Below are 23,826 nucleotides of genomic sequence, written 5' to 3'. Positions count from 1 at the left end.
CAGCCACACAGCCCACAGCCCAGCAGGACTCCGGTTCCCAGGCTGGCATCCACACCCCCGCCCCCAGCGCCTGCGCACGGGCGTGGCCAACGTGGACACAAGACTATTGTCCTGGGCACAATGGCCCCAGTGACGGGGACCGTCTTGGCAGGCATCGCGCCCTTCTTTCCTGGGTGTGGAATTCCACCCACAGCCTCTGCCTCATGTCAGAACCCCGTCCTGCACACACCCCCGTCCTCAGCACCCTGCCACGCCACACGCTGTCCCCCCTTCACAGAGGCGGGGGCCACACATGCGGAGACAGCCCCCCCAAACACAGGCTGCGCCACGTCACACCGACGACTCCAGCTGCCCGGGCATTCTGTCCCGCCGTCCCGGCCAGCTCAGCAGAAGCCGGCTTCCAGAAATATCCACAGCCACGCACGGCTCGGCAATGTTGGTCACCGCCTCGGCCGCTCCTACAGTGTGATTCAAGGAGACACATCACCCCGATAACTGAGGCAGCCGCCCTATCAGGCGAGGGATGGACATCCAGGGAGCAGTAAACATGTGGGGGCGCGGGGGTACGGCGGGGAGGGCTGCTTCTGGTAATGTTTCTGCCAGTAAATCAGCCAACCCTTCTCCTGCCCGATGGTGCTGGGAACGGACATTTCTCAGGCTGATTTCTCCCCGGGGCCAGGGCAAGCAGTGTCAACTGAAAAGGAAAAATAGGAAAGATTGCACGTGCCCTATAATTGTGCGCCATCCACTGTGAAGGGACGAAGGGTCGGAATGGGAGGCTCGGGGTGCAGGTTTCGTCTGGACACCACACCCCTCTCCACAGGCCACCAGCGTCGCCTGCTGCTTCCTTTATCCCGGGAATTCCCCAAACCATCTCCTGCCTCCTCAGGTTCAATGCCACCCACACACATGACAATGTCACCCCTGAGCACACCAGTCAGCCCCACAGGGCCGCTGAGAATACACGCGGCCTCAGATTCGTGGCATGTTTTGTGCACATGGGCTGCACGCCTCCCACGGCCCCTTGCCCCTCCTGGTGATGCCGGGGCACTAACCATGCAGAGAGCCACATGCTGACTGCCGCAATAGGTAAAGGGAAGAACTGGTTATGGACCCGGTGAGCGATCAGCAGCCCTGGACTTCTCAGATACCACTGTCTCTTTTGCTGCAGGTTAATAGGAAAATAGCAGATAATCTAAATAATGGCCCGTTTAACGCAACGGTTCCTAATCACATCAGCGGCCCATCTGCCGGCGTCTGCGGGCTGTCGGCCTACAGTGACTCCACGGGGTTGTCGGCGCCCCACTTGCTAATAGGGTCCTTTCCGCGCCTCGGCTCTAGGAACGAACCCCATTTCCTTCCACATCGCTTGTGAGAGAGAGCAAAAATAATTGCCACGCGCCATTTCTCCACAATCTAGATTGAAATTAAGGTTGTTTCTATAAAGGGGAGGGGGGAACCATTTCCAAACACTTAACACAACCAGATGTTGAGGAACTTCGCTCGGAAGAGCTGGTTTATGCCGTGTACTCAGGCTCTGCACGTGTGTGCACACACACGTACTCAGACTCCGCATGCATGTGCACACATACACACGTGTACTCAGGCTCTGTACGTGTGTGCACACATACATGCTGGTGCTTCTGCCATCGCACCACAGGCCCGGCTAGGAAAACCCACATCCAGAGTCCTGCGGACGGATTCCTCAGCTCCTTGGAAAACCACGGCTGCCGAGGGCACAGTGGGGAGGGGAGGGGCCCCAGCTTTCCAAGGAGTGCGTGGCGCTTGGCAGGGAGAGATGGGCTGTGGAGGGTGAGCAGGGCTGCGGAGGGAGAGAGAGCAGGATCTGGGCATGGGAGGGTGGGTGTGGGGTCCCCGTTGGAAGAGCCGAAAAGTCACGCCCGGATCAGAAGACTCTGGACACAGGAGCTGCCACCGCCCCTGTTGCCGAAACCTGTTCCCGGGTGGCGGGGCGGTGACTGAGGGAGGGGTCTCCCCGAGTCCTGAACCTTCCAAAGCACCCCTCCCCGGCGGGAAGCGGAGAGGGGAAGGTGGCGAGATGTTAGCATGTGCCCAGAGCTGGCGGACACGGTCCGCTCCTACGGGCGCTGCTTTAAGTCTACTTCCACCCGCGGCCCCAGGACGCAGCCTGCACTGGTCCAGGGGGGAGGGGACACGCAGGGAGACCTCTGTTGACCGAGGGCAAGCTGATCTTCTCTTCCCCAAAGAGACAACTAAAAACACCCCAAACCCTTCCCACCTTGTCAGGGGTTTAGAAAATGGCATTTCAGCCAAAAATCAGCTCTCTCTGCGCATTTCCCGAAGGAGCGGAAACAGACCCTCCTCCCACGGGCAGTGTCTGACCGCAGGCTGTTCTGCAGGCCCCTCTGGCTTGAGCTGGGCCTGGCAATAGGAAAGGCTGTTAGGTCCGAACTTCCCCTTAAACACACGGGGTTCACTTCATCTTATTTCCCAGCATCCCATAGTGTCCGCTCCTCGTCCATGTTTGAAAAAGAACAATGAAAGGAAGATGACGCGCACACACTGGCAGCAGCGGGCACGATGTTCAAGTTGCTCTTCCAGTCAAACCTCAGTCCTCGGATGCCTCCCGGCTCCAGCAACCTGCTTCTCAGCCCGGGAACTGCTCCCGCCCATACCTGCAGGACCAGTCCGTGCCTCTCAGGTGACAGACAGAGGACAGAATGCACAGGGGCGGGTCAGTTCACCGCTACACCTTGGGTTGTTGACAGGAAATGGTGCTGTGAATATTGGCATGGTTTTTGTTGTTGTTGTTTTGTTGTTGATTTTTCTCTCGGAGGTCTGGAACGGATGAACTCCATTTACACGATTTCTAATGGGGAAAACGATGTGGTTGGTTTCTAACAAATTGCTTCTGGAACAGCCTTGGGAACCTAATTATAATGGAGAACCCCTGGCCCACGCCCCACTATTTGCTGCCTCCTCACTATTATTCCAGAAACTAAGATTTCTTTTCATTGCGGTCAAAGACACGGAAGGTACTGTTTGCCATCGGACCCAGATTTGAGAGGACAGTTAAGGGGCGCTACATCCAGCATTCACATTGTCCTGCAGCCACCACCACCATCCACCAGCGGAACTCCTTTCTCTTGTAAAACTGAATCTGTCCCGTGGAACAAGTCCCATCCCTCCTCCCCTGTGCCTGGCACCCACCAGCAGTCTGCTTTCTGACTCGGTGAACTTGACCTCTCTATGTCCCTAGTGAGTGACGGGCGTATCTGGCTGAGCTTAATGTCCTCAAGGTTCGTCCATGCAGGTGTCAGAATGCCCTCCCTTTGGAAGGTTGAAGCATAATCCATTATATGTAGAGGCCACATTTAAAAATCCACTCATCCAGCCCTAACCGGTTTGGCTCAGTGGATAGAGCGTCAGCCTGCGGACTGAAGGATACCAGGTTTGATTCCGGTCAAGGGCATGTACCTTGGTTGCGGGCACATTCCCACTAGAGGGTATGCAGGAGGCAGCTGATTGATGACTCTCTCTCATCGATGTTTCTAAGTCTCTATCCCTCTCCCTTCCTCTCTGTAAAAAAAAATCAATAAAATATATTGGAAAAATAAGTAAATAAAAATCCATTCATCCACCCATGGACACTGGCTCGCTCAGTTTGGAGGTGGTGAATAAAGCTGCTTGAACACAGGTGGACAAATAACTCTTCAAAATCCCGTCTCAAGGTTTGACAGGAACAGCCCTCCTCCCCCAATAAATATAATATTTAGTGAGCAGCTACCATGTCCATGGGCCACGGGGAAGAAGAAGATAAGGTGTCTCTGACAGAATCCACCACCTAATTAATGATCAGACCAGCTCCTCCGCATAAGGAATCCGCCCTGTGCGAATTCCAGGGCAGCCACTGAAGAAACAGGCCATTTCTATGTGGTTTGTAAAAGGCTTTGGCATTTCTCCCCTGCCGAACCCACGAGAAAAAAGCAAGTATTTTAAAAGGCACGTAGCAATTACAGACATAATCTCCGCGGAGACGGTGGAAAGCCCTTCCGAGTCCGTGCCTCTCAGAAAAGACCTTCAATCCCCACGTTCCGAGGGCGGCCAGCTCTCTGAAAGAATGCCAGCCCAGAGGAGAAATCATAGATGCATCTTTCTTTTGCGTCCAGGCCAATGAAATGCAGTGTTTTCCTAACTGGGTATAGAACAGACACAGGGAAATCTTCCAGAACATACTAGGGATGAGATACACTAAGACTAGGCAAAAACAACAACAACAACAACACATGACATCTTAACCTTGGCAAAGTCTTCCTGCCCCTTCCCATCACACACCTTATCACTGTTCATTCATGTCACCTAGACATGAACCAGGCATGACACGCACAGTAAACACGGGTTGCAGCCACACCTGTCCATGGAGCACAAAGACCTGTGAAAATAGTTCTTAGTGAAACTTGTATGACATGAATTCACGAGTCCCTAAAACACTGAAAGCAACAGAAAAGCCAACATGGGGCAAAGACGGGGTTTGCAGAAAGGTTGTGTAGCTTTCCAATACACCGCCCCGTCTAATCACAGCCTCTACCCGAAGACCCAACTGACGTCTTAAAACAATCAAGGTTTAGTCACTAATTCTTTTTTATTAGAAAATATACTTTTCAGTGATTTCAGAGAGGAAGAGAGAAGGAGATGGAAACATCAATGATGATAGAGAATCATTGATCAGCTGCCTCCTGTACGTCCCCTACCGGGAAACAACCCTGCAACCTGGGCATATGCCCTGACCGGGAATTGAACTGTGACCTCCTGCTTCATAGGTTGATGCTCAACCACTGAGCCACGCTGGCGAGGCCACTGACAATGATTCTAAACCAGTGGTTCCCCACCTTCCTACTGCCACGACCCTTTCACACAGCTCCACCTGTTGTGGTGACCCCCAACCATAACATTATTTTTGTTGCTCCTTCATAACTGTAATTTTGCTACTGTTATGAATAGTCATGTAAATATCTGTGTTTTCCAATGGTCCCAGGCGACCCTGCTAGCGGTTCTCAACCTGTGGGTAGCGACCTGAGAACCACTAGCAGGGTCGCCTAAGGCCATCTGAAAACACAGATATTTACACTACGATTCATAACAGTAGCAAAATTACAGTTACGAGGTAGCCACGAAAATCATGTTATGGTTGGGGGTCACCACACCACGAGGAGCTGTATGAAAGGGTCCTGGCATGAGGACGGTCGGGAACCACTGTAAACCTAACCGCCGCTGGGCTTGCTGCTTTGGGAAGTCCTGATTGCTCTTGGCAACTGCCCACATTAACTCAAACATCTCCTCCACGGCCAACACAGATTTCCCTCAGCAGCAGTCGTGCGTGTGAGGGGTAGGGATGGGCATAGGTGTGATGGAGGGGTAGGGATGGGCACAGGTGGGAGGCCAGGGAAAGAAGCACCTCTCAGAATGAGAAGTCACAGTGCTCAAAGCTGACACGAGACTAGAAAAACTGCCTGTGACCACCAGCCAAGCTGGAGAAACCTAAGGACGTATAGCACGTTGAGTAGGATGTACAGAAGGATTTAGCCTCAGTGTTGGGGAATACAGGTATACCTCATTGTATTGCACTTCGCTTTATTGTACTTTGCAGATAATGTGTTTTTTGTTTTGTTTTTTTTACAAATTGATGGTTAGTGGCAACTCTAGGTCAAGCAAGTCTATTGATACCAAAAAGATTATGACTTGCTGAAAGCTCAGATGGTTATTAGCATTTTTAAGCAATAAAGTATTTTTATAATTATTGAAGAAGATGAAGAAGAAGAAGAAGAAGAAGAAGAAGAAGAAGAAGAAGAAGAAGAAGAGGAAGAAGAAAAAAAGAAGAAGAAGAAAAAAAAAAAAGAAGAAGAGGAGGAGGAGGCAGCAGCGGCGGCGGCGAGGGGAGTGCAGAGTTTGGAAAAAACCTCCGCCCTCCATTTCCTAAAGTCCCATTCCTAGGAGGGGTCTCAGCCTCACCACAGGGCTGACCATGCCCCCACCCTGCACAGCCACCCGTCTGGTCCGGACGGAGCGCAGACGTGTGCAGGCTGCTCCGTCTGCGTGTCCCTCCCGGAGGGGCCGCGGGGAGGGAGGGCGATCGATGAAGTGCCCAGATGGCGAGGAGACGCGAGAGTCACCGCCGAAAGCCTCATGTGCTTAAGGGCCGGCTTCACACAAAACATCTCCATCCTCTCCGTTTCAAGAGCTCAGAGAGGCCGGGGGCGAGACGGTCTGGGCCCCGGAGAAGCAGCCATAAAGAAGCCGTCATTTTCTGGGTCACCTGAATGTCACGATTCCGCCCCAAGTGGCTGCGCCTCGACTCGTAGAAAACAAGCTTAACTCCGTTCAACGCGCGTCTCCGCCGGCTGCCTCCGGCGCGATAAGAGCAGGTGCTCGGTGCTTCTGTTCTATTCGCACGCGTTTATTGAAGAACAAAAGGCTTAATAAGACAAATCGTCTCTATGATCCAGAAAATAAGCCCGGGAGATGTCCTAGCCTGGGCTCAGCTCTGTCCCAGGGGCCCCGTCCCCTCATTCCTGCCAACATAAAATGGTCCGACAGGGATCATGGACTGGGGGAGGGGGCGACCTAGGCCGCCGGCTCCCTGGGACCCAGTGGGGGCAGGGGCATGCGGAGCAGGGGCTGGGACGCCAGCAGGCTGTATTAGCTTGCTCATACAGACCTGGGCAGAACAGAAATTCCTTCCGCACAGGCCTGAACGGTTTGGCTCAGTGGATAGAGAGGGCCAATCCGCAGACTGAAAGGTCCCAGGTTCGATTCCGGTCAAGGGCATGTGCCTTGGTTGCGGGCACATCCCCAGTAGGGCGTGTGCAGGAGGCAGCTGATAGATGTTTTTCTCTCATCGATGTTTCTAACTCTCTATCCTTCTCCCTTCCTCTCTGTAACAAAATCAATAAAATATATTCAAAAAGAGAAAAGAAATTCCTTTCGCATAGTCTGAGGGCTGAAGCAGAAATGCCAGCAGGTCATTTTCTCCTGGGGCCCCTTGCTGCCTCTCCATGTGGCCACCCCTCTGTCCTCCCCCCGCCCCCCCCCCCCCCCCGTTATCTGTTCTTAAGGGGCACAAGTTACATAGGATGAGGGCCCACCCTGCAGCCTCCTAAAGGCCCCTCTCCCAATGCGACACGGTAAGTGCTGGCGGTTAGGAGCTCACCTTACGATGCGGGGGAGGGGGACACAATTCGGGCCGCAGAGGGGGTGGGGGACAGCACACCCAGGGATGAGGCCCTGAGCCCCGGCGGTCACACGGCTGCAATCCAACCCCTAGGGCCTGTGAACACCTCGGAGATGGCGGTGAAGGCCGACTGGACCGTGACCTTGGGTCTCTGCTCCCCTGACCTTCTGCAGCTCAGTATATTCACTGCAAACCAACAGCAGCAAACTGTGGCCTGAAATAAAGATCTGGACGGACTCATACACTAAACCGAGTTATGGTCTCACTTCGTCATCACCATCCGTGGTAGGCAGTGCCCAGCAGGAGGGAGTTGCCACCCAGGGTTCCCGAGAGGCAGTGTGATGGGGGCTGCCCCGGGGCTGTGGGCAGGGGCAGGGGCAGGGATGGGCGCAGGTGTGATGGGGGGCTGCCCTGGGGCTGTGGGCAGGGGCAGGGATGGGCACAGGTGTGATGGGGGCTGCCCCGGGGCTGTAGGCAGGGGCAGGGGCAGGGGCAGGGGCAGGGATGGGCACAGGTGTGATGGGGGGCTGCCCCGGGGCTGAGGGCAGGGGCAGGGGCAGGGATGGGCACAGGTGTGATGGAGGGCTGTCCCGGGGCTGAGGGCAGGGGCAGGGGTAGCCGTGGGCACAGGCTAAGGCATTCAGAGCTCCTCCATCCTTGCTCGAAGAGGTGGCTGGGGGCAGAGCTGGGAGGGGACCGGCCATTGGGAGCTGCATCTGGGGCGGGAAATGCAGCCTGTTAACCCGAGGGTGGGCCTGTATACCTTCTCTTCATCCTCATGGGCTGACCGGAAGCCAGGAGAGAAGGGAGCTGAGTGGCACCCTGACATGGGACAGAGGGCCCCCACTCCCTGAGTGCCCTGGGTGTGCCCTTCCACCCGGCACCCAGGCCTCATGCCTCCCGCTAAGCCCCGAGCAGGTCTTACTGCCCCCCACAGAGCGTCCTCACCCCTGCTCCTCACTGACCCCCCCCCCCACCCCCCCTGGAAGGCGGTGGAGAAGAGGGCAGGGATGGCAGCAGGAGGCGGAGGGGGCTCAGCAGCCAACCCGCCTCCCAGGACAGACTCCAAGCTGCACCTCGCCATCCATCCGAGGTTGCTCCTAAAAGGTGGGCGGTGCCACAACGCCAGGGGGTGATTCATGCCTGCTGACTGGGCAGAGGGCAAACTAGGCCACGCCCAGGCAGTGCACGGCGAGCATGCTGGGAGTCGGCACTGATGGCTTCTATCAGCTTTCTGTTGTTCACGGCTGTTCTGGGGCCGCTCTGGCGGGGGAGCTTGTCAGAGGCGGCAGCCAGGTGTCCTCCCAAGGCCGTGGCAGGGTCGGACACGTGCGTGAAGGGCTGTTTGCCGAGCACCTGTGCTTATCCAAGAACTGGACTGGCATGGGTACCAGGATCCTGTCTCCGCTCAGCAATGGGTTGTTCCTCCTGAGCCAATCCAGGCCCACCCTTCCTTGTAGAGGCTCCTAAATTCTCACGGAGAGTGACTCTAAATTGTTTAGGATAAACGACGCCATCAAGAAAAGTATTTCTCGCCAAAACCGGTTTGGCTCAGTGGATAGAGCGTCGACCTGCGGACTCAAGGGTCCCGGGTTCGATTCCGGTCAAGGGCATGTACCTTGGTTGCGGGCATATCCCCAGTAGGGGGTGTGCAAGAGGTGGCTGATTGATGACTCTCTCCCATCGATGTTTCTAACTCTCTATCTCTCTCCCTTCCTCTCTGTACAAAATCAATAAAATATATTTAAAATAAAAAATAAAAAAATAAAAGTATTTCTCAGTACTCAACTCTATGTGTGAGCACATCTGTAACGTATGTGCTAGCAGGTGGCTTAGTGAGGTGGTTCAGAGCACACAGTGGAGGCACACCCACCCATTTTCAAATCCTGCTCTGCCCTCACAATGTAACCCTCTGGGCCCCAGTTTCCTCACCTGTAAAATGGGGACAGTGAATGGTAAACCCCCATCTACCCTAGCTCTGGTGAACTAGAAGGTACTACTTCTCACTGTTTCTTCTCGAAGAACTAAAATTGTGTGGGAGATTTTTACACAGGTCATAAGTTCAGTGTCCGGATTGGAGGTTCAAAATGTTTTTTGCAGGAAGCAAACCTCTATCATCTGTGATGGTAGACAACCCAGTAATGATGGAGACATTTAAACATCCTATATTATAAAAGCCTAATATGCAAATTGTCTCCTCGACAGGGAGCTTGACCACCCGCTATGATGTGTGCTGACCACCAGGGGGTGGCGCGGAACATGGCGAGCATTGGCAATGCAGCACTGGTAGCAGGCAGCAGTGGAGGCGCTGCTGGTCCCAGTGGGCCCCGATGAGAGTGGGACCACAGTGAGATGATGGAGCAGGTGAGTGGGTGATGCCAGGCCACAGCAGGTATGCACAGGGGCCCAATCACCTCACCGGTTACCCCGAAGAAGGCAACCATTGGTGCTGGGGGGTGGGACTGCCGCCTGGCTCCCCGGCGCTGAGGGAGCTAGATGGGGAGCCTGGACCCGACTGATACCCCACAGACAGTAACCAGCTGTGGTGGCGGGGGCCTGGCCCCAACTGATCGTCCCACAGGTGGGATGTGGAGCAGGTGAAGGGGCAGCACCAGGCCAAGGTGGGGCTGCAGGGCTGCGAGCTGGGAGCACAAGCTAGGGCCCCATCCCCATAGGCCATCCCGAGGGATCCCACCTGTGCACGAATTCATGCACCAGGCCTCTAATATCTTTATAAGACTCTCTCCGCAGCTGGACTTTCCTTTGAAAAGGAGTTTCTAACTCGGTGTTAAAAAATCATCTCAAAGGGACCCATTTTAATCGCGTTTATTATTTTTTTCAGTGTCTACTCAGTTGCACACCTCTGCCAGCCCACTGTGGTCCCCGTAAAGTCAGCCCTTCTGGGGCTGTGGCTTTCTAGTCTATAAACACTTGCACCTTGTCCTTAAAAAGCACAGCACACCAAGAAAGCGCTGAAGTCTGCAGATGGTCCAAGAGCCTGGAGCCAAAGGAATGTGCAAGGGAGGCCATGCTCGCTGAGCCGCACAGTCACCCCCACTCTGGAGACCTTTGTCCTGGACAGTCTCCCAAGTGAGGCTTCTGGTGGGCATGTCCTGCTCTCCTGGGGGTACAGACACATTAACACACCCTCTTCTCCAGCTGCCCTCCTTCCCCGAGGCTCTCTAAGATGGTCCTCACTCAGTCCAGCTCCATCATGCTCCCTGGTCTATGTCCTACATCCCACCAGTCAGTCCCTTTTCTTTCTTTCTTTCTTTCTTTCTTTCTTTCTTTCTTTCTTTCTTTTTTTTTTTTTTGAAGTACTCTTTTTAAAAAAATATATTTTATTGATTTTTTTACAGAGAGGAAGGGAGAGAGATAGAGAGCTAGAAACGTCAATGAGAGAGAAACATCGATCAGCTGCCTCTTGCACACCCCCCACTGGGGATGTGCCCGCAACCAACGTACATGCCCTTGACTGGAATCGAACCTGGGACCTTTCAGTCCGCAGACCGACGCTCTACCGCTGAGCCAAACTGGTTTCGGAGAACATCATGCTGAGTGAAATAAGCCAGTCAATGAAAGAGAAACACCACATGACCTCACTCATTTATGGATAATAAAGAACATTATAAACTGATGAACCAAAAGATATAGAGACAGTAAAGCAACAAGCAGAGTGTCAAATTACAGCAGGTAGGGTAGGGAGATCTGGGGGAGATAATAGATCAAACGAAGGACTTGTATACATGCATATAAGTACAACCAATGGACACAAAACTCTGGGGAGGGAGGGTATGTATGGGAGGGGGGGCAATGTTAAAATATGTACACAGATAATAATTTAATTAAAAAAAAAGTGAAACAAAAATGAAGTACTCTTTTAAAACAAATAATATTTTTTATTTATTTCAGAGAGGCAGGGAGAGGGAAAGAGAGATAGAAACATCAATGATGAGAGAACCCCTCTGGTGGTCCTCTCACCTGGGGCTCCTTTTGTGGTGACCAAGCTTAGATCCCCGTGACCTGGTCCACACCTTGCCCACGGGAAATAAGGGCCTTGTCCAAAACAGCAGAAAGACAATCATAGAAGACTTTCAGACGTGTCTTCTTCTCCGGGGATTTCCAAGAGAGGAAAAAGATGGCACATCGCCTTAAACTAATTTCTTTTAATTATTAAGATTTTTTTGTTGTTGTTTCCTTTTTTCAGGTTATGACGATGCATCATTTGGAATGTTTTTAGAAGGAAGTAAACAGGAAACTATAGAGTTAGGGTGGGTCAAACAAGTAATTTTGTTTTTCTCCAAATCAAGTTGTCTCTAGAGATTGTTGGGACTGGATCAACATCTCCAGGAAAACCAGGGGCAGACCCTGGTTTCCCCTAACCTCTGGAGCAAGGTCGGAAGTTGGCTGTCCCTGTTGAAGGCCTGGCATTTTTATCAACGGCAGGAGGCAGGCAGGAGAAGTGATCATTTCAGCCTTAGCTTCCACTTTTATCAGGAAAACAAGCTTTCCCTGAAATCCCCCCGGGGACCTCCATGTAGGTCCTTGTCCAGAGCTGTGTCCTTGTCACAGAGGGGGCCACAATGAAAGCTTCGGGTCAGAGAGAAGGTCAAGTGCTGGGAAGGTGCTTGGATTTCATCACCCAACTGAAAACACCTGCCACAGGTCAGGCACCAACACTGTTATCATTGCCATGTTTCAAAAGTTGGACTTGAATATCAATAATGAAAATAAACTGTATACTCTGCCTACAGGATACAGCCCCAGAACTTCCATTTGGCCCTTTAAATGCTTCTCTTTTAAACAGACAGTCTAATACTTGCCAGGTAGTTGAGGAAAGCCTCTAATGTGAGACAGAGATCATGATAAACACCCCAAGGAAAGGAACTCAGAGACAAAAAAGAAAATGCAGGAAGCAGAAAGAAAACTGCCAAAACAAAACCAACCAACCAACCAACCAACCAAACAAACAAAAAAAACCAAATCATAATTTCCTTAGAGTAATAGAAGATACACAACTCTGAAATAATAGGGAGCAATGACAACAAAAATTCTTAGGGGAACAAAGTGCTGTTAAAAAGTACAGTTAAGATGGCAGAAATGAATAGTCAGAGTCAAATTAAAGATAAAGAAATGCAGAATAGGAGAAACCAAAGTAGAAGGCCCAACACATGGATAATCGGAGGTCTGAACAGAGAGAAAAGACATTTTACTAGAAAATTCCTCAGAACTCAATGTCATGAGCTTCTAAACTGAAAACATTCAGCAACTGCTACAATAAAATCTATAATAATAAAAGCACAGTATGCTAATTAGACCAGACGTCTTTCTGGATGACCTTCTGGACCAATCCCAGGCTGCAAGGGAAGCCCGGGTCCCAGGTGGCAGAAGGAAGCTGGTGCCGGCAGCAGGGAAGGAGGGCCTACTCTTGCACAAATTCCATGCACCGGGCCTCTAGTAATAATAATAATAAAATAAAAAATAAAAACATATTAGGCCATCCTAAGATATTCTCATGAAATTTTGGAATACCAGGTCTAATAATAGCACATATACAATATCTCCTACATCTCAGTATCTCATATACAGTTAGCATACAAAGAATCAAAAATCCCAATTTCAATGGGCTTCTCAACAGCATTGATGTGGAAGATAATGTGAAAACGGCGTCAGGACTTTGGGAAATGTGTGGAGACACTCTCTGGCCAGTGAAGACAGGATGGCTGGGCTCTGTATCTCCGGTCACTCACAGGTGGGGTCTGAGGTGATGCAGCCTCCAGGAACCACAGGAAGTGGGAAGGAGCGCCCCCTGCAGCACGGGCCCTGCTAAGCACTGGGCACCTAGAGGAGTTCTGGTGAAGCTGGGTGGGAACAGGAGGCCACGTTAAGTGTCGCAGGTCTCTGTCTTTCCTGAGGCCTGAACACAAATATTGGGATTTTTCTCTGGCCAGCCCCACGGGTCAGAAACCCAGCACAATGAGGTATGTGTTGAGAGAGACAAGAGAGGAGCAGGCCAAGGGAGTTGTCAGTGGGACGTGGAGGAGAGGCGAGAACCGTCCTTGGGTACAGAGACCCCACCTTCTGTAAACAGCCCAGCGCCTGGCACGCAGCCTCTCCTGTTTGGGCAGAGTGAGCAGGAAGAGGGGCAACTGGAAGTTGACTGCCTGTGTCCCTCAGGGTTAACATCCTGAATGTACTATTTGCTTTACTGATTGAAGGATGATGAAAAATATTTCATATATATTTTGGAAAAGTGTATGTACTTAAGAATTGATGTTATATAAAACGTCCACAAGCTGTTCGGTAATCAATCCTTATGCATACAAAACACGGAAGTTATGGCTTCATGGAACTTGTGGGATCAGGAACTTGGAGGATCAGGTGACCACGTGGAGGATTAGTCGGCAGCGGGCACTAGCCGTTCAGAAGTCCCAGGTTCAGAACACTCCGCCATCACGGGAGGGTCTGTGGTTGTCTTTAACCTCAAACAATCTCCTCCCACCCCAACCATGTTGTCTTGCTTGTGCCTGCATATCCCACGAGGGGCCCGGCCAGACGGGCACAGAGGCATGGGGAGCTTTAGGAAGGTTCTATGGAGAGCTTTAAAACTGTTTGCGGTTCCTCAGTTGCAATGATGTTCTCAAAAGCACTCCGTGGTAGAAGGTATTCGCTTTATTATCCCTCGAATGTTAGCCTCTCTTCTGCTCTCAACAGCCCAAACTATGCCTCCTTAGAAAGGTCGTCTTCAGCGACCCTCTCTCTAAAGCAGTCTTGTTTGTTTGTTGTTTAAATCCATAGCATTACCAGCTTATATTGCCTTTATAGCCTGTGTCTAAAATTCTGTTTAGCGTCTTACCGTCCGCCTTCCCAACAAGCACACGGTTCCACAGAAGCAAGGAACACCTTTGTCTAGTGGACTGTTGCCTCCCAGGGCTTAGAATGGGACCTGGATTCCGTCGGTGCTTTGAAAATATGCTGAAGAAATGAAAGCATGCTCATTCCTTGAGTCTGGTTCAAAATTCTGACCATTGGCCAGCCCTGAGGGAAAGCTCTAGCCCCAGGCCCCCTCGAGAGCGCTGGGCAACCCAAAACCGAAGCCCACCACATTTCCTGCTGGCTTTAGCAAAACTAACCACTGTCGGCTGAGGGAGGAGGCCCCAACAAAGGTGTAACTGGCACCATTTGTAACAACTTCCCATTTGTCCTGCCCCTCACCCAGCAAACACTTCTTAGAGCCCAAGAGCTCTGCTAAGACACCAATCCACAAACACCCACACATCTGCAACGAGGTGCACTACCCACAGCGAGGGAACAGGGGCAGGAGGAAGCCCCGGGAACGTGGAGATCCCTGCTGGACCTAACAGCCGAAGAAGTGGTCCTTGTATCTGCAGGTCTTTCTTTCCTTTTGGTTTCCCTAGTAATTCACGTTTATCGAATTACAAATTATTGCTCGGGAGACTAGAAATTTGAAAGGCTGCCATCCACACAGAGACTGAACGGCCCAGTCGCCGAGCGCTTCCCCAGAACAAAGCTCACTCCGGGTTCCACCTGCCAACTTGAGGAAGCTTCGGGAACACAGTCTGCATGAGGGAGAGACTTCCCAATGGGCAGAGGAGACAGTTAACCAAACAGCCGCGTTTAGGAGGAGAGGACACACACCCATTTCGCACAGAAAACCAGGAGCAGAGGAGCACCTGGTGCCCTTCGTAGCTTCCAAATAGTGCCCAAGGGCTGGGGAGCACAATAAAATGCAGATTCCCGGGCCCCAGGGCAGCAGGTCTCCCCCAGGAAGTCTGGATGGGGTAGCAGGAATGTCCACCTTCTCAGCAAGCAGCTTCTGTTCCAGCAACCCGTCCCCACCTTGCCAAGGGCCCGGCCAGAGTATCCTGCCCTCTCTGCTCTCAGGAAAAGGTTTCCACTCACGACCTTCCACCTTCCCTCCCCAGGGCACCAGCTGCAGGGGCTGCCCGTGGGCTGGCATTAGGCAGGGGTTGGCGTGGGTGGGGAGTGGAAGTGCCTGCCTGCCCGCTGCCAACAGGCCATGTATCGGCCGGCGTGGGGGAGGCTGGAGATGTGTGGTGGGACCAGCAAGCTGTCCCTAGGCCAGGGGTCGGCAAACTCATCAGTCAGCAGAGCCAACTATCAACAGGACAACGATTGACATTTCTCCTGAGAGCCACATTTTTTAAACTTGAACTATATAGGTAGGTACATTGTTAGTAACTTAATCAGGGTACTCCTAAGCTGGCCTTTGCTAAAAACTCAAGGGGCCGAAGAGCCGCATGTGGCTCTCGAGCCGCAGTTTGCTGTCCACTGCCCTAGGAGACCAGGTATGAATCTCCCCCTGTTTAGTATGGGATGGAAGTGGGCTTCCCGCCGGCGTCCCGGAACGAGGGAGCTGGCCCTGGGCGCCGGGCCTCCCTCTCCAGACAGCCCCCCTCCTCCTCCCGCCGTGGCAGCCGGAGACCCAGCACTTCCAGCCACGGGTATGCGATGTGCCGTGTCATAAACATCCGGCCTGGGACCTGCGCTGCAGAGCAGGCACTAACTCAGCCCCGAACCGACGAGCGCTGAGCCCTTCACGTGGCCATTTCAGCACTGGAGAGTATTTCCTGTCTTTGTGAATTCCAAGAGCAAAACAGCAACCCCCCCTTTTTCTTATTTTTATTGAGTAGCAATAGGCAAAGCCTCAAATGGTCCGTCTGGGCCGGGAGAGGGCTAAGGGGAGCCAAACGACACGCAGGCCAACTGTGCATCACACAAACTCTCCCCAGCCAGGGACAGCAGCCTGCAGTGTGGGACTCACACCCTCTCACAAACCCGAGCCCCGACCTCACAAATAGGGATGCACAAAGGCACGGGGCCACGATGGGCCAGCCTCCCAGGTGTGCATGGCTCCCAGGTGGTATCTGTTGTCACTGGCGTGCAATGAGCCCCAGCGCCAAGGTCAAGTCCAGCTGGACAAGCGGAACAGCGCTGTGAGGAGGAAGCTGCGGCAGACGACCTTGGACCAGAGGCCCATTGTTAGCAGTGCAAGGGGCCCTTAGGTGGAAGGACGGCACCGGGACTCGGTGCCCACTCCTGCTGCGCTCTTCCGGGGCTGGGGCGGGAGTCAGCAGCCACCGGCCCCGCCCTCAGCCCCGGGGTTCACTGAATCCAGGGCCCAAGGGTGGGACCTGCCCCATCCTGTATCTGAGATAAAATAAATCCCAGGGCACGCTGCCAGGCGCCATGGGCAAGGGAAATGCCCCTCTGAGGTCCCCTCCTGAGGTCCTGTGCAACGGGCACCATCACGGGAACAATCCCTGCTGGGACAGTGGGCCTCAGTTTCCCTTCCAGTCGTTAGTTAGAAGGATGGGCAATCGCTTCCGGGGGGAACAGGAAGCCATGAGCCGATGGAGCCCTGGTCCCTGCAGCAAAGGAAGCCAGACAGAAGTTAAGAAAGCGCCGGGGATGGTGGGAGGATGAACTGGAGGAGAAAGGTGTGTCTTTCACATCAAACGTATCTGATCTGAACGGGGGACAGATGCCTCCCAGTCTCCCCACCGCGGAATACGAGCGTCCAAGCCTTTCTTCATCTGTGTGGCTGGAAACACGAGAACCTGTTTGTCACAGGCATGTAGATGCCAGGGGCCTGGCAGAGGGGGCTTCCCAAGTTACAGCGTAACCCCAGCAACTCCAGGATGAGAGCGCTACGATGGGAGATTCTTTAACCTGTAAGCAGCGACTCTCTGGTGAGGAGACGGACACAGGAATACAGGAAAGAATCTAAAATCTGCCTTTCTGGCGTGGCTCCGTGGCTGAGCGTCGACCTGTGAACCAGGAGGTCACGGTTCGATTCCTGGTTTCGGGCTCAGTCCCCAGTGTGGGGTGTGCAGGAGGCAGCCGATCAATGATTCTCTCTCATCATCGATGTTTCTACCTCCCTCTCCCTTCCTCTCTGAAATAAATAAAAACATATTTTTTAAAAAATCTAAAATCGGCCCTCGTTCTGCCACCTGACAGTCCCCCAGGGCACGATCTTGTCACAGGCTGCATGCGACGGCCTTCAATAAAAACAACATGTGAATTCCAAGTCAAAGTCATTGGCAATTAAAAGACGGGTTAGAAAGAAAGAAAAATAATCCATGGAACAATAAACTCAGAGCAGGCTTGTGCGTTACACTGTGTCTCCCCAAAAATCAGGTTGGAGTTCTAAACCCCGTCCCTGTCTACAGATGTCATCAAGCTAAGACAAAGTCAGAATGGACTGGGGTGGGCCCCGGAGCACTGACTGAGACACACACACACACACACACACACCACACACACACACACACACACACACACACACACACACACAGCGGGGAGAGTGTCACGTGAGGAGGGAGACGAGTGAAGAGCCAAAAAAAGCCAGGCCCTTGGGCAGCCACAGGGAGGGGCTGGGAGAGGCAGGAAGGACCTCCCCTGAGCCCGGGAGGGAGCAGGCCATGCCCACACCCTGATTTTGAACTTCTGGCCTCGGGAACTGCGAGAAAACACAATTCTATTAAGTCACCTCGTTTGTGGTAATTTATTGCAGCAGCCTCGGGAAAAGAAAACTCAGAGATCATTCATGAAGGAGAAAAGGAGGACGCGGGGAGGTTGGTCACCTGCCTGTGACCTTGTGTGCAATGTTACCAGCGTCAGGGCCCCAGACCCTGCCCACTACACCCACCTCCCACAGCGAAGGAAAACAGACAGAAGTCAAGAAAGCGCAGGGTATGGTGGGAGGAAGAACTTGAGGAGGAAGGTGTGTCTGAGGGCGGTTGGTTATTAAAAAATTATTTGTATTGGCTTCAGAGAGGAAGGAAGAGGGGAAGAGAGAGACAGACACATCAATGATGAGAGAGAATCATCAACCGGCTGCCTCCTGCAAGCCCCACACTGGGGATCCAGCCCACAACCCAGGCATGTGCCCTGGCTGGGACTTAAACCGTGACTTTCTGGTTCATAGGTCGATGCTCAATCACTGGGCCATGCCAGCTGGGCAAGGTGGTTATTTAACAAGCCCACGTGCACAGCAGGAGCAGTGGTGCGAGGCTTGGACTGTGGACAGGGCAGACCGGACTTCTCCCCGGGCTCTGCCACTCGCCATGTGGCCTTGGACAAAGTAGCTGACCTCCCCAGCTGACAAGGAAGTCACATGACTGCACATCCTTCAAGGGCTGCTGGGAGGATTGGATGAGGCGCCCTGTGCATGGTGCCAGCACGCCATCCGCCTGAAATAAAGGTTGGCAGCCCACGGGAAGGTGGCGAACGGCTCCCCAGACCGTTCCTCCCCGGGGACTGCGCCGATGTCTTGCGTGGGCCTTTGCAGTTCTTCCTCGCAGGGCCATCGACGCTGAATTCTGTCTCCAGCTCAGAAGCCGCCGAGACCCTCGCTCTGACATTCTTGTTCTTTTGACCCCAGTAATCTTTTCCTTTTCCCCTCATTGTTTGCCTCCTCGGTTTGTTCTATCGCTTCTCTTCTCTCTGGCCACCGCCTTCCTGTTTCCCCGGCCTCGCTGGCAGGGAGCTCAGTGCAGCCTGGGGACACTGGACAGCTCCCTCCTCAACGGCAGAGGCTCGGTTCGCATTTTCAGCTCCAACCCTTCCCAAAAATTGCGGACTAAGTAATAATCAAGCCAGTGCACCATGATTAAAATGCGAGTCCCCGAAATAATTTGGCTTCTTTTCTCACATTCAGATGTGTAACTATGAGCATCATTTGGCTGCCTGTCTTACCCATCTGAGCAGAGATGATAGATGTCTTTCAACAGAAACCCCTGAAGACTTTTCAAAGCCATTACCAGGTATAGCGATGCAGACCTTTAGCACTTTCCGTAGGATTCACCGTGTTAGCATGAAAGTCCTTTTTTTTTTTTATCATAGAAATTGCTGTAATTATAATCACTTTAGGACACCGTTATTATTATTAATAAGACCACACTGCCCGGTTCAAGCAGAGGTGGGTTCTGTACTGTCAGAAGTCACATAATGGCCGCAAACAGCCAGCTCTCATCTCCATGCCAACGCGGTCCCGCTCTCCCCGGGGCTTCTGGGCAGATCCCTTGAAGAGTGTGAGGCAGAACAAGGAGCCCCAGTTCCTGATGAAAGCATTCGGGAACCAGCCCATGCCCAACAGCTGGTTTTTCTGGGGGTACAGGTGGGCGGGGGAGCTCTTATTCCTGTGGAATCTTCTCTCCCATTCCAACTGCTCACTGTGCCCGGAAGAAGAGAGTCGGGGGAGTGGGAGAGTCCGGGTTCGGTTGCATGTTAAGCCCCTAATACCCTGGGGGGTAGGGTCCAGGGATCTTTGTAGCCAAAATGCAGAGAAAGAAGCCAAGACGCAGGAAGGCCAGGGAGCAGGTTCTGCCTGGTGGTTCAGAACCTGGGTTCTGGAATCCAGGTCCTGGTTCAATTTCTGCTTCTGCTTCCTTGTCCTGTGGCCCCGGGCAAGTCCTTCAGCCCCTTTAAGCCCCAGTCTCACCCCCTCAGCAGGGATGAGAACCGTGAGGTAGTTCTGAGACTCCCCTGGGACAGGGGGGCCCACACACACTCTCTCTCTCTCTCTCTCTCTCTCACACACACACACACACACACACACACACACACACCATGGCATCGTGCTGGTCAGAAGGGAGCCCTTCACATCATCACCAAGCCCTCCACACCTCTGGGGACCCCTGGACGCTGGGGCTGGACCCCGCCCAGCATATGACTATTACTTAATTCTCCAAAAACTCTTAGCTATTTACCGCCTGCATCTACAATCCCATTTTTCTCTCCACCTAAGCAAGTTTTTGGCTTCAGAGAACCTGCAGGGAATATAAATCATGTGTCTGGGCCATGAAGCGAGCAGGAAGGCTCACTCTGGGTTCAGAAGTCCCCCCACGGCCAGCTGCAGCCGGGCTAACCTGCCGCGAACACCTGCCGGGGGTCAGACCCGGGGAGCCTGGGAAAAAGCAATTCGATGCACCTGCCACCGCTCCCGGAGCGTTCACAGGCAGCATTCGCAAGGATCACACACGTGGATCTGCCATAAAGCAGCTTATCACTGAATGAGGCCAGGAGAGAGGCACGGAGTACTTCATTTCCTGTCGAGTGTAAAAGTTATACGCAGATTGTAAAAAACAGCCTTCCCTGGAAACATGCTACCGTTTCTCTGAGAAATAACCTCGAACAAACTTCTTCCTTGGCCGAGGTGAAGCTATGATGAGCATTAGGTACTCAATGCATTCCTGTAACTTAAACGTTCTCATTTTAAAGCAAAGATTATTGATTAATAAAGACAAGCTATTACTTATGGAATATTTTTTTATGTTTTTGGGAGCCCAAGAGAAATATTTTTATTTTTATTTTAAGTTTTAATTTTTTTTTTATTGATTTCATAGAGGAAGGGAGAGGGAGACAGAGATCGAAACATCAATGATGAGAGAGAAGCATTGATCAGCTGTCTCTTGCACACCCCACATTGGGGATCGAACCCACAACCTGGGCATGTGCCCTGACCGGGAATCGAACTGTGACCAATTCGATGCTCAACCACTGAGCCACGCCAGCCAGGTGAGAAATGTTTTTTAGTTCTTTCTTGGGCTTTTTCCTCCCCCTCTTCTCTGGAGGGAGACGGGCATCAGGACCCATTTATCACTCCCCCCGAAATCTGCTTGACTTCAGTAGAGAGAATTCCCACCTACTCGAAAATAAACACGGGTTCTTCAGCAAGCCTCGCCTTTCCCAATGGAGAGGCATTTAGGCCTGTTCCCCAAGGTTACCCTTAGGCCACACAGCGGTCCCACCCTCAGTACCGCGTGAGATCTTGTGAGACAGAGACCTTCAATGCTCTCACCACCCGGCACATGTTTTCACGTGGTCTCACCAGCACCAGCATCTTGTGGTCCCTTAAGACTCCTCAGCTGACTCCCTCCCACTCCCTGAACTGCATCCCTCCACCCTCCAGCCTCCAGCCCACAGCCCCCTGGCCCCAGCCTCCAGCCTCCAGCCCCCAGCCCCCAGCCCACAGCCCCCAGCCTCCAGCCTCCAGCCTCCAACCCCAGCCTCCAGCCCCCAGCCCCCAGCCTCAGCCTCCAGCCCCAGCCCCCAGCCTCCAGCCCCCAAGCCCCCACCTCCTGCCCCCAGCCACCCTGGAAACAACACTCAAAAGAAAGGAACTAGAATCAAAGTTATGAGCAGAATCCATTTTTGAAGGTTTTTAAAAAAAGATGAATTAAACAAGTATGGAAGTTACTCAGTTTCTTTTTAAAAAAAGAATTAGCATGGCATGCCGCTTCTCAAGAAAGTCTTGAATAATTTAATTAGAATTACACCAAAGTCATGAGTCTGTTCTATTAATGGAGGCAGCACGGCTGAATTAAAAAACCCAAATGACAATGTTAGAAGTAAATATAAAGTATCTTCAGACAACGTAGTTCACCGCTAAGAAACACTGCCTTCCAATCACCCTTCGATTAGGAAGGAAGGGGAGGGCTAGCGCCCCTGGGATGTTGTTGTTCTTAGATGACCCGGCCTGGGGACATTTATTTCTTGCTCCAAAAAGTGCTGAGAAGTGAAAATCCTTCGGAGAAGGAGGAAAGGAAAGCTGTTCCATGTTACTTTGTCACCGGGAGACCACTGGGTCCCGAAAGCCTAGCTCCGCTCGGCGAGTCTGCTCTCCCAGCAGCTGTGATGCATTAACACGGCGCCTCGTGTGCAGACCCCGGGCTCCAAGCGGAGGGGCTGGGCAGCCGGAGGAGCCGGGAGGGAGCAGGGGAGTTCCGGGAGGGAACCGGGGAGCCCCCGGAGGGAGCCGGAGAGCCGGCTCCGGGGGAGGGAAGCGGCCGGAGGGCACCGGGATCGCCCCGCAGACAGCGCTCCCCTCCCACCCGCACCCGGACCGGCAGCTCCCCGCGGGGCGCACGCACAGCCCTCTCCCAGCTCAGGGAGTCCCGGGCCGGCCACCTGCCGTCTGGGCGAGGAGACGCGGGGATGGGTGTGTGTGTGTGTGTGTGTGTGTGTGTGTGTGTGTGTGTGTGTGTACATAGTAACACAGAACCCCTGCACGGCTCCGGGTGTGTGTGTGTGTGTGTGTGTGTGTGTGTGTGTGTGTACACACATAGTAACACAGAACCCCTGCACGGCTCCGGGCGGGACGGGGCGCAGCCGCCAGGAGGAACGTCCTCGGATGGAAGTTACGGGGCTCCCCTGGCCGCCCGGCCACAGGGGGCGGGAGGGAACAAGTTCAGGAAACAAACACGTGCTGGCTCCCCTGGCCGCGCCCCGCAGGGCTGCCCGGCTCCGGCCCAGATGAGCCCCCCGCGCCCCCCACCTGCACCCCCGACCCCAGCCGGCCGCGGGGTCCCCAGCCCCCTGCTCCCGCGGCTGCAGCCCCCAGGCCTACCTTCTGCGGGGGGGTCCCGATCAGCACCTCCAGGTAGTAGCCGCGGCCCGAGTCCCCCCGCAGGTTGTCCACCATGGCCAGGAAGCTGGCCGCGCCCCCGGCCGGCTCGGGCTCCGGCTCCAGGGCCAGGGCGAGCCCGTCGGCGGCGCGGGGCGCGGCGGGGGGCCCGGGCCCGGGGGCGGGCGCGGCCACGCGGAGGGGCAGCGTGAGGGGCGCGGCGGGCAGCGCCGGGGCGGCGGGCAGCAGCCACGGGGCCAGCAGCGGCCACAGCAGCGCCGGGGCCAGCGCGCCCATGCCGGTGGCGGGGCCGGGGGGGCGCCCGGCCGGCCTGTGCGGTCCCGTCCGGTCCGCCGGCGGCTGCGGCTCCGCGTGCGGCTCCGCTCGGCGCGGCGCGGGCTGCGGGGAGGGCTGGGCGCGCCGGGAGGAGGAGGGGAGGAGGACGGGGAGGAGGAGGAGGAGGAGAAGCAGGCGCCGAGCCCGCGCCGCCAAGTTGAGCAACTTGGTCGCCGCTGCCCCCTCTGGCGGGCGGTGTCTGCCCCGCAAGGGCCGGGCCCTCCCCGCCGCCCAGGTCAGGGCGCGGGCTGCGCTGGGGTCCGCCCCGCCGCCCTCCCGGGCCCGGGCCGCGCCTCTCCCCCGGGGTCCCTCGGGTCCCGAACTTCCCCGGCGGCCGCGGCCAGCGGATGTGACGAGGCTCCTCGGATTCCAGGGGGAAAGTTTCGGGAACCCTTAAAGGGGAAGCGAGGGCCTGAGCTGGAACCCCTGGGCCCCCGCGCGCCAGGGCGCCCCGCCGGGGTCCTGGGGGGGGGGGGGAGAGGGGGCGCAGGGGCAGGGCTGCAGGGGGGAGTCGGGTCCGAGAGGAGAGCAGGGGGTCGGAAAGGAAGAGCCGTGAGCCCTGCGGAGTCAGCGAGTCTGCGCCTCCCCTCGCCAAGTGCATTGGGGCCGCCCCCAGTGCATCGGGGTCTGGCCGCTTCCCGGGGCTCCGCCCTGCGCCCACCCTGCCCCAGGCCCCCGCTGCCCCAGGCCCCCGCCCCTGCCCATCCCCTCCCTCCGCCCCTCTGCGGCCTCAGCGGTTTCGAAGCGGCCAGATCGAGGTCTGGGGGAACGCGAGAGCTTGGGAGACTTCTCCGTGGAAATCCTGGGGCCCCGGGATGGGGGTGGGGGGGTGGGGGGGTGGGGGTCTTGGCTGCTCTCTCTGCAGCCAGAGCCTTGGTCTTCCCCT

General features: G+C 54.5%; 1 protein-coding gene across 2 annotated transcripts in view; it reads right to left on the bottom strand.

Annotated features, from left to right (window-relative positions):
* The window catches only part of BACE2 (beta-secretase 2), a 66,201-nt gene extending 42,783 nt beyond the window's left edge, over positions 1-23,418 (bottom strand). The window contains exon 1 of one of the 2 annotated variants that reach the window (XM_084873645.1): positions 22,608-23,418. In XM_084873645.1, the coding sequence (XP_084729771.1) occupies positions 22,608-22,901 (294 nt within the window). In that variant the 5' untranslated portion in view covers positions 22,902-23,418. The remainder of the gene's footprint in view (positions 1-22,607) is intronic. The other variant, XM_084873644.1, reaches the window with a different exon arrangement.
* Positions 23,419-23,826: the final 408 nt, after the last annotated feature.

The sequence above is a fragment of the Pipistrellus hanaki genome (assembly GCF_964339955.1).
Source record: "Pipistrellus hanaki genome assembly, chromosome: 2".
NCBI lineage: Eukaryota > Metazoa > Chordata > Mammalia > Chiroptera > Vespertilionidae > Pipistrellus > Pipistrellus hanaki.
The sequence above is the reverse complement of the archived record's forward strand: the minus strand, read 5'-3'. Positions and strand labels throughout refer to the sequence as shown.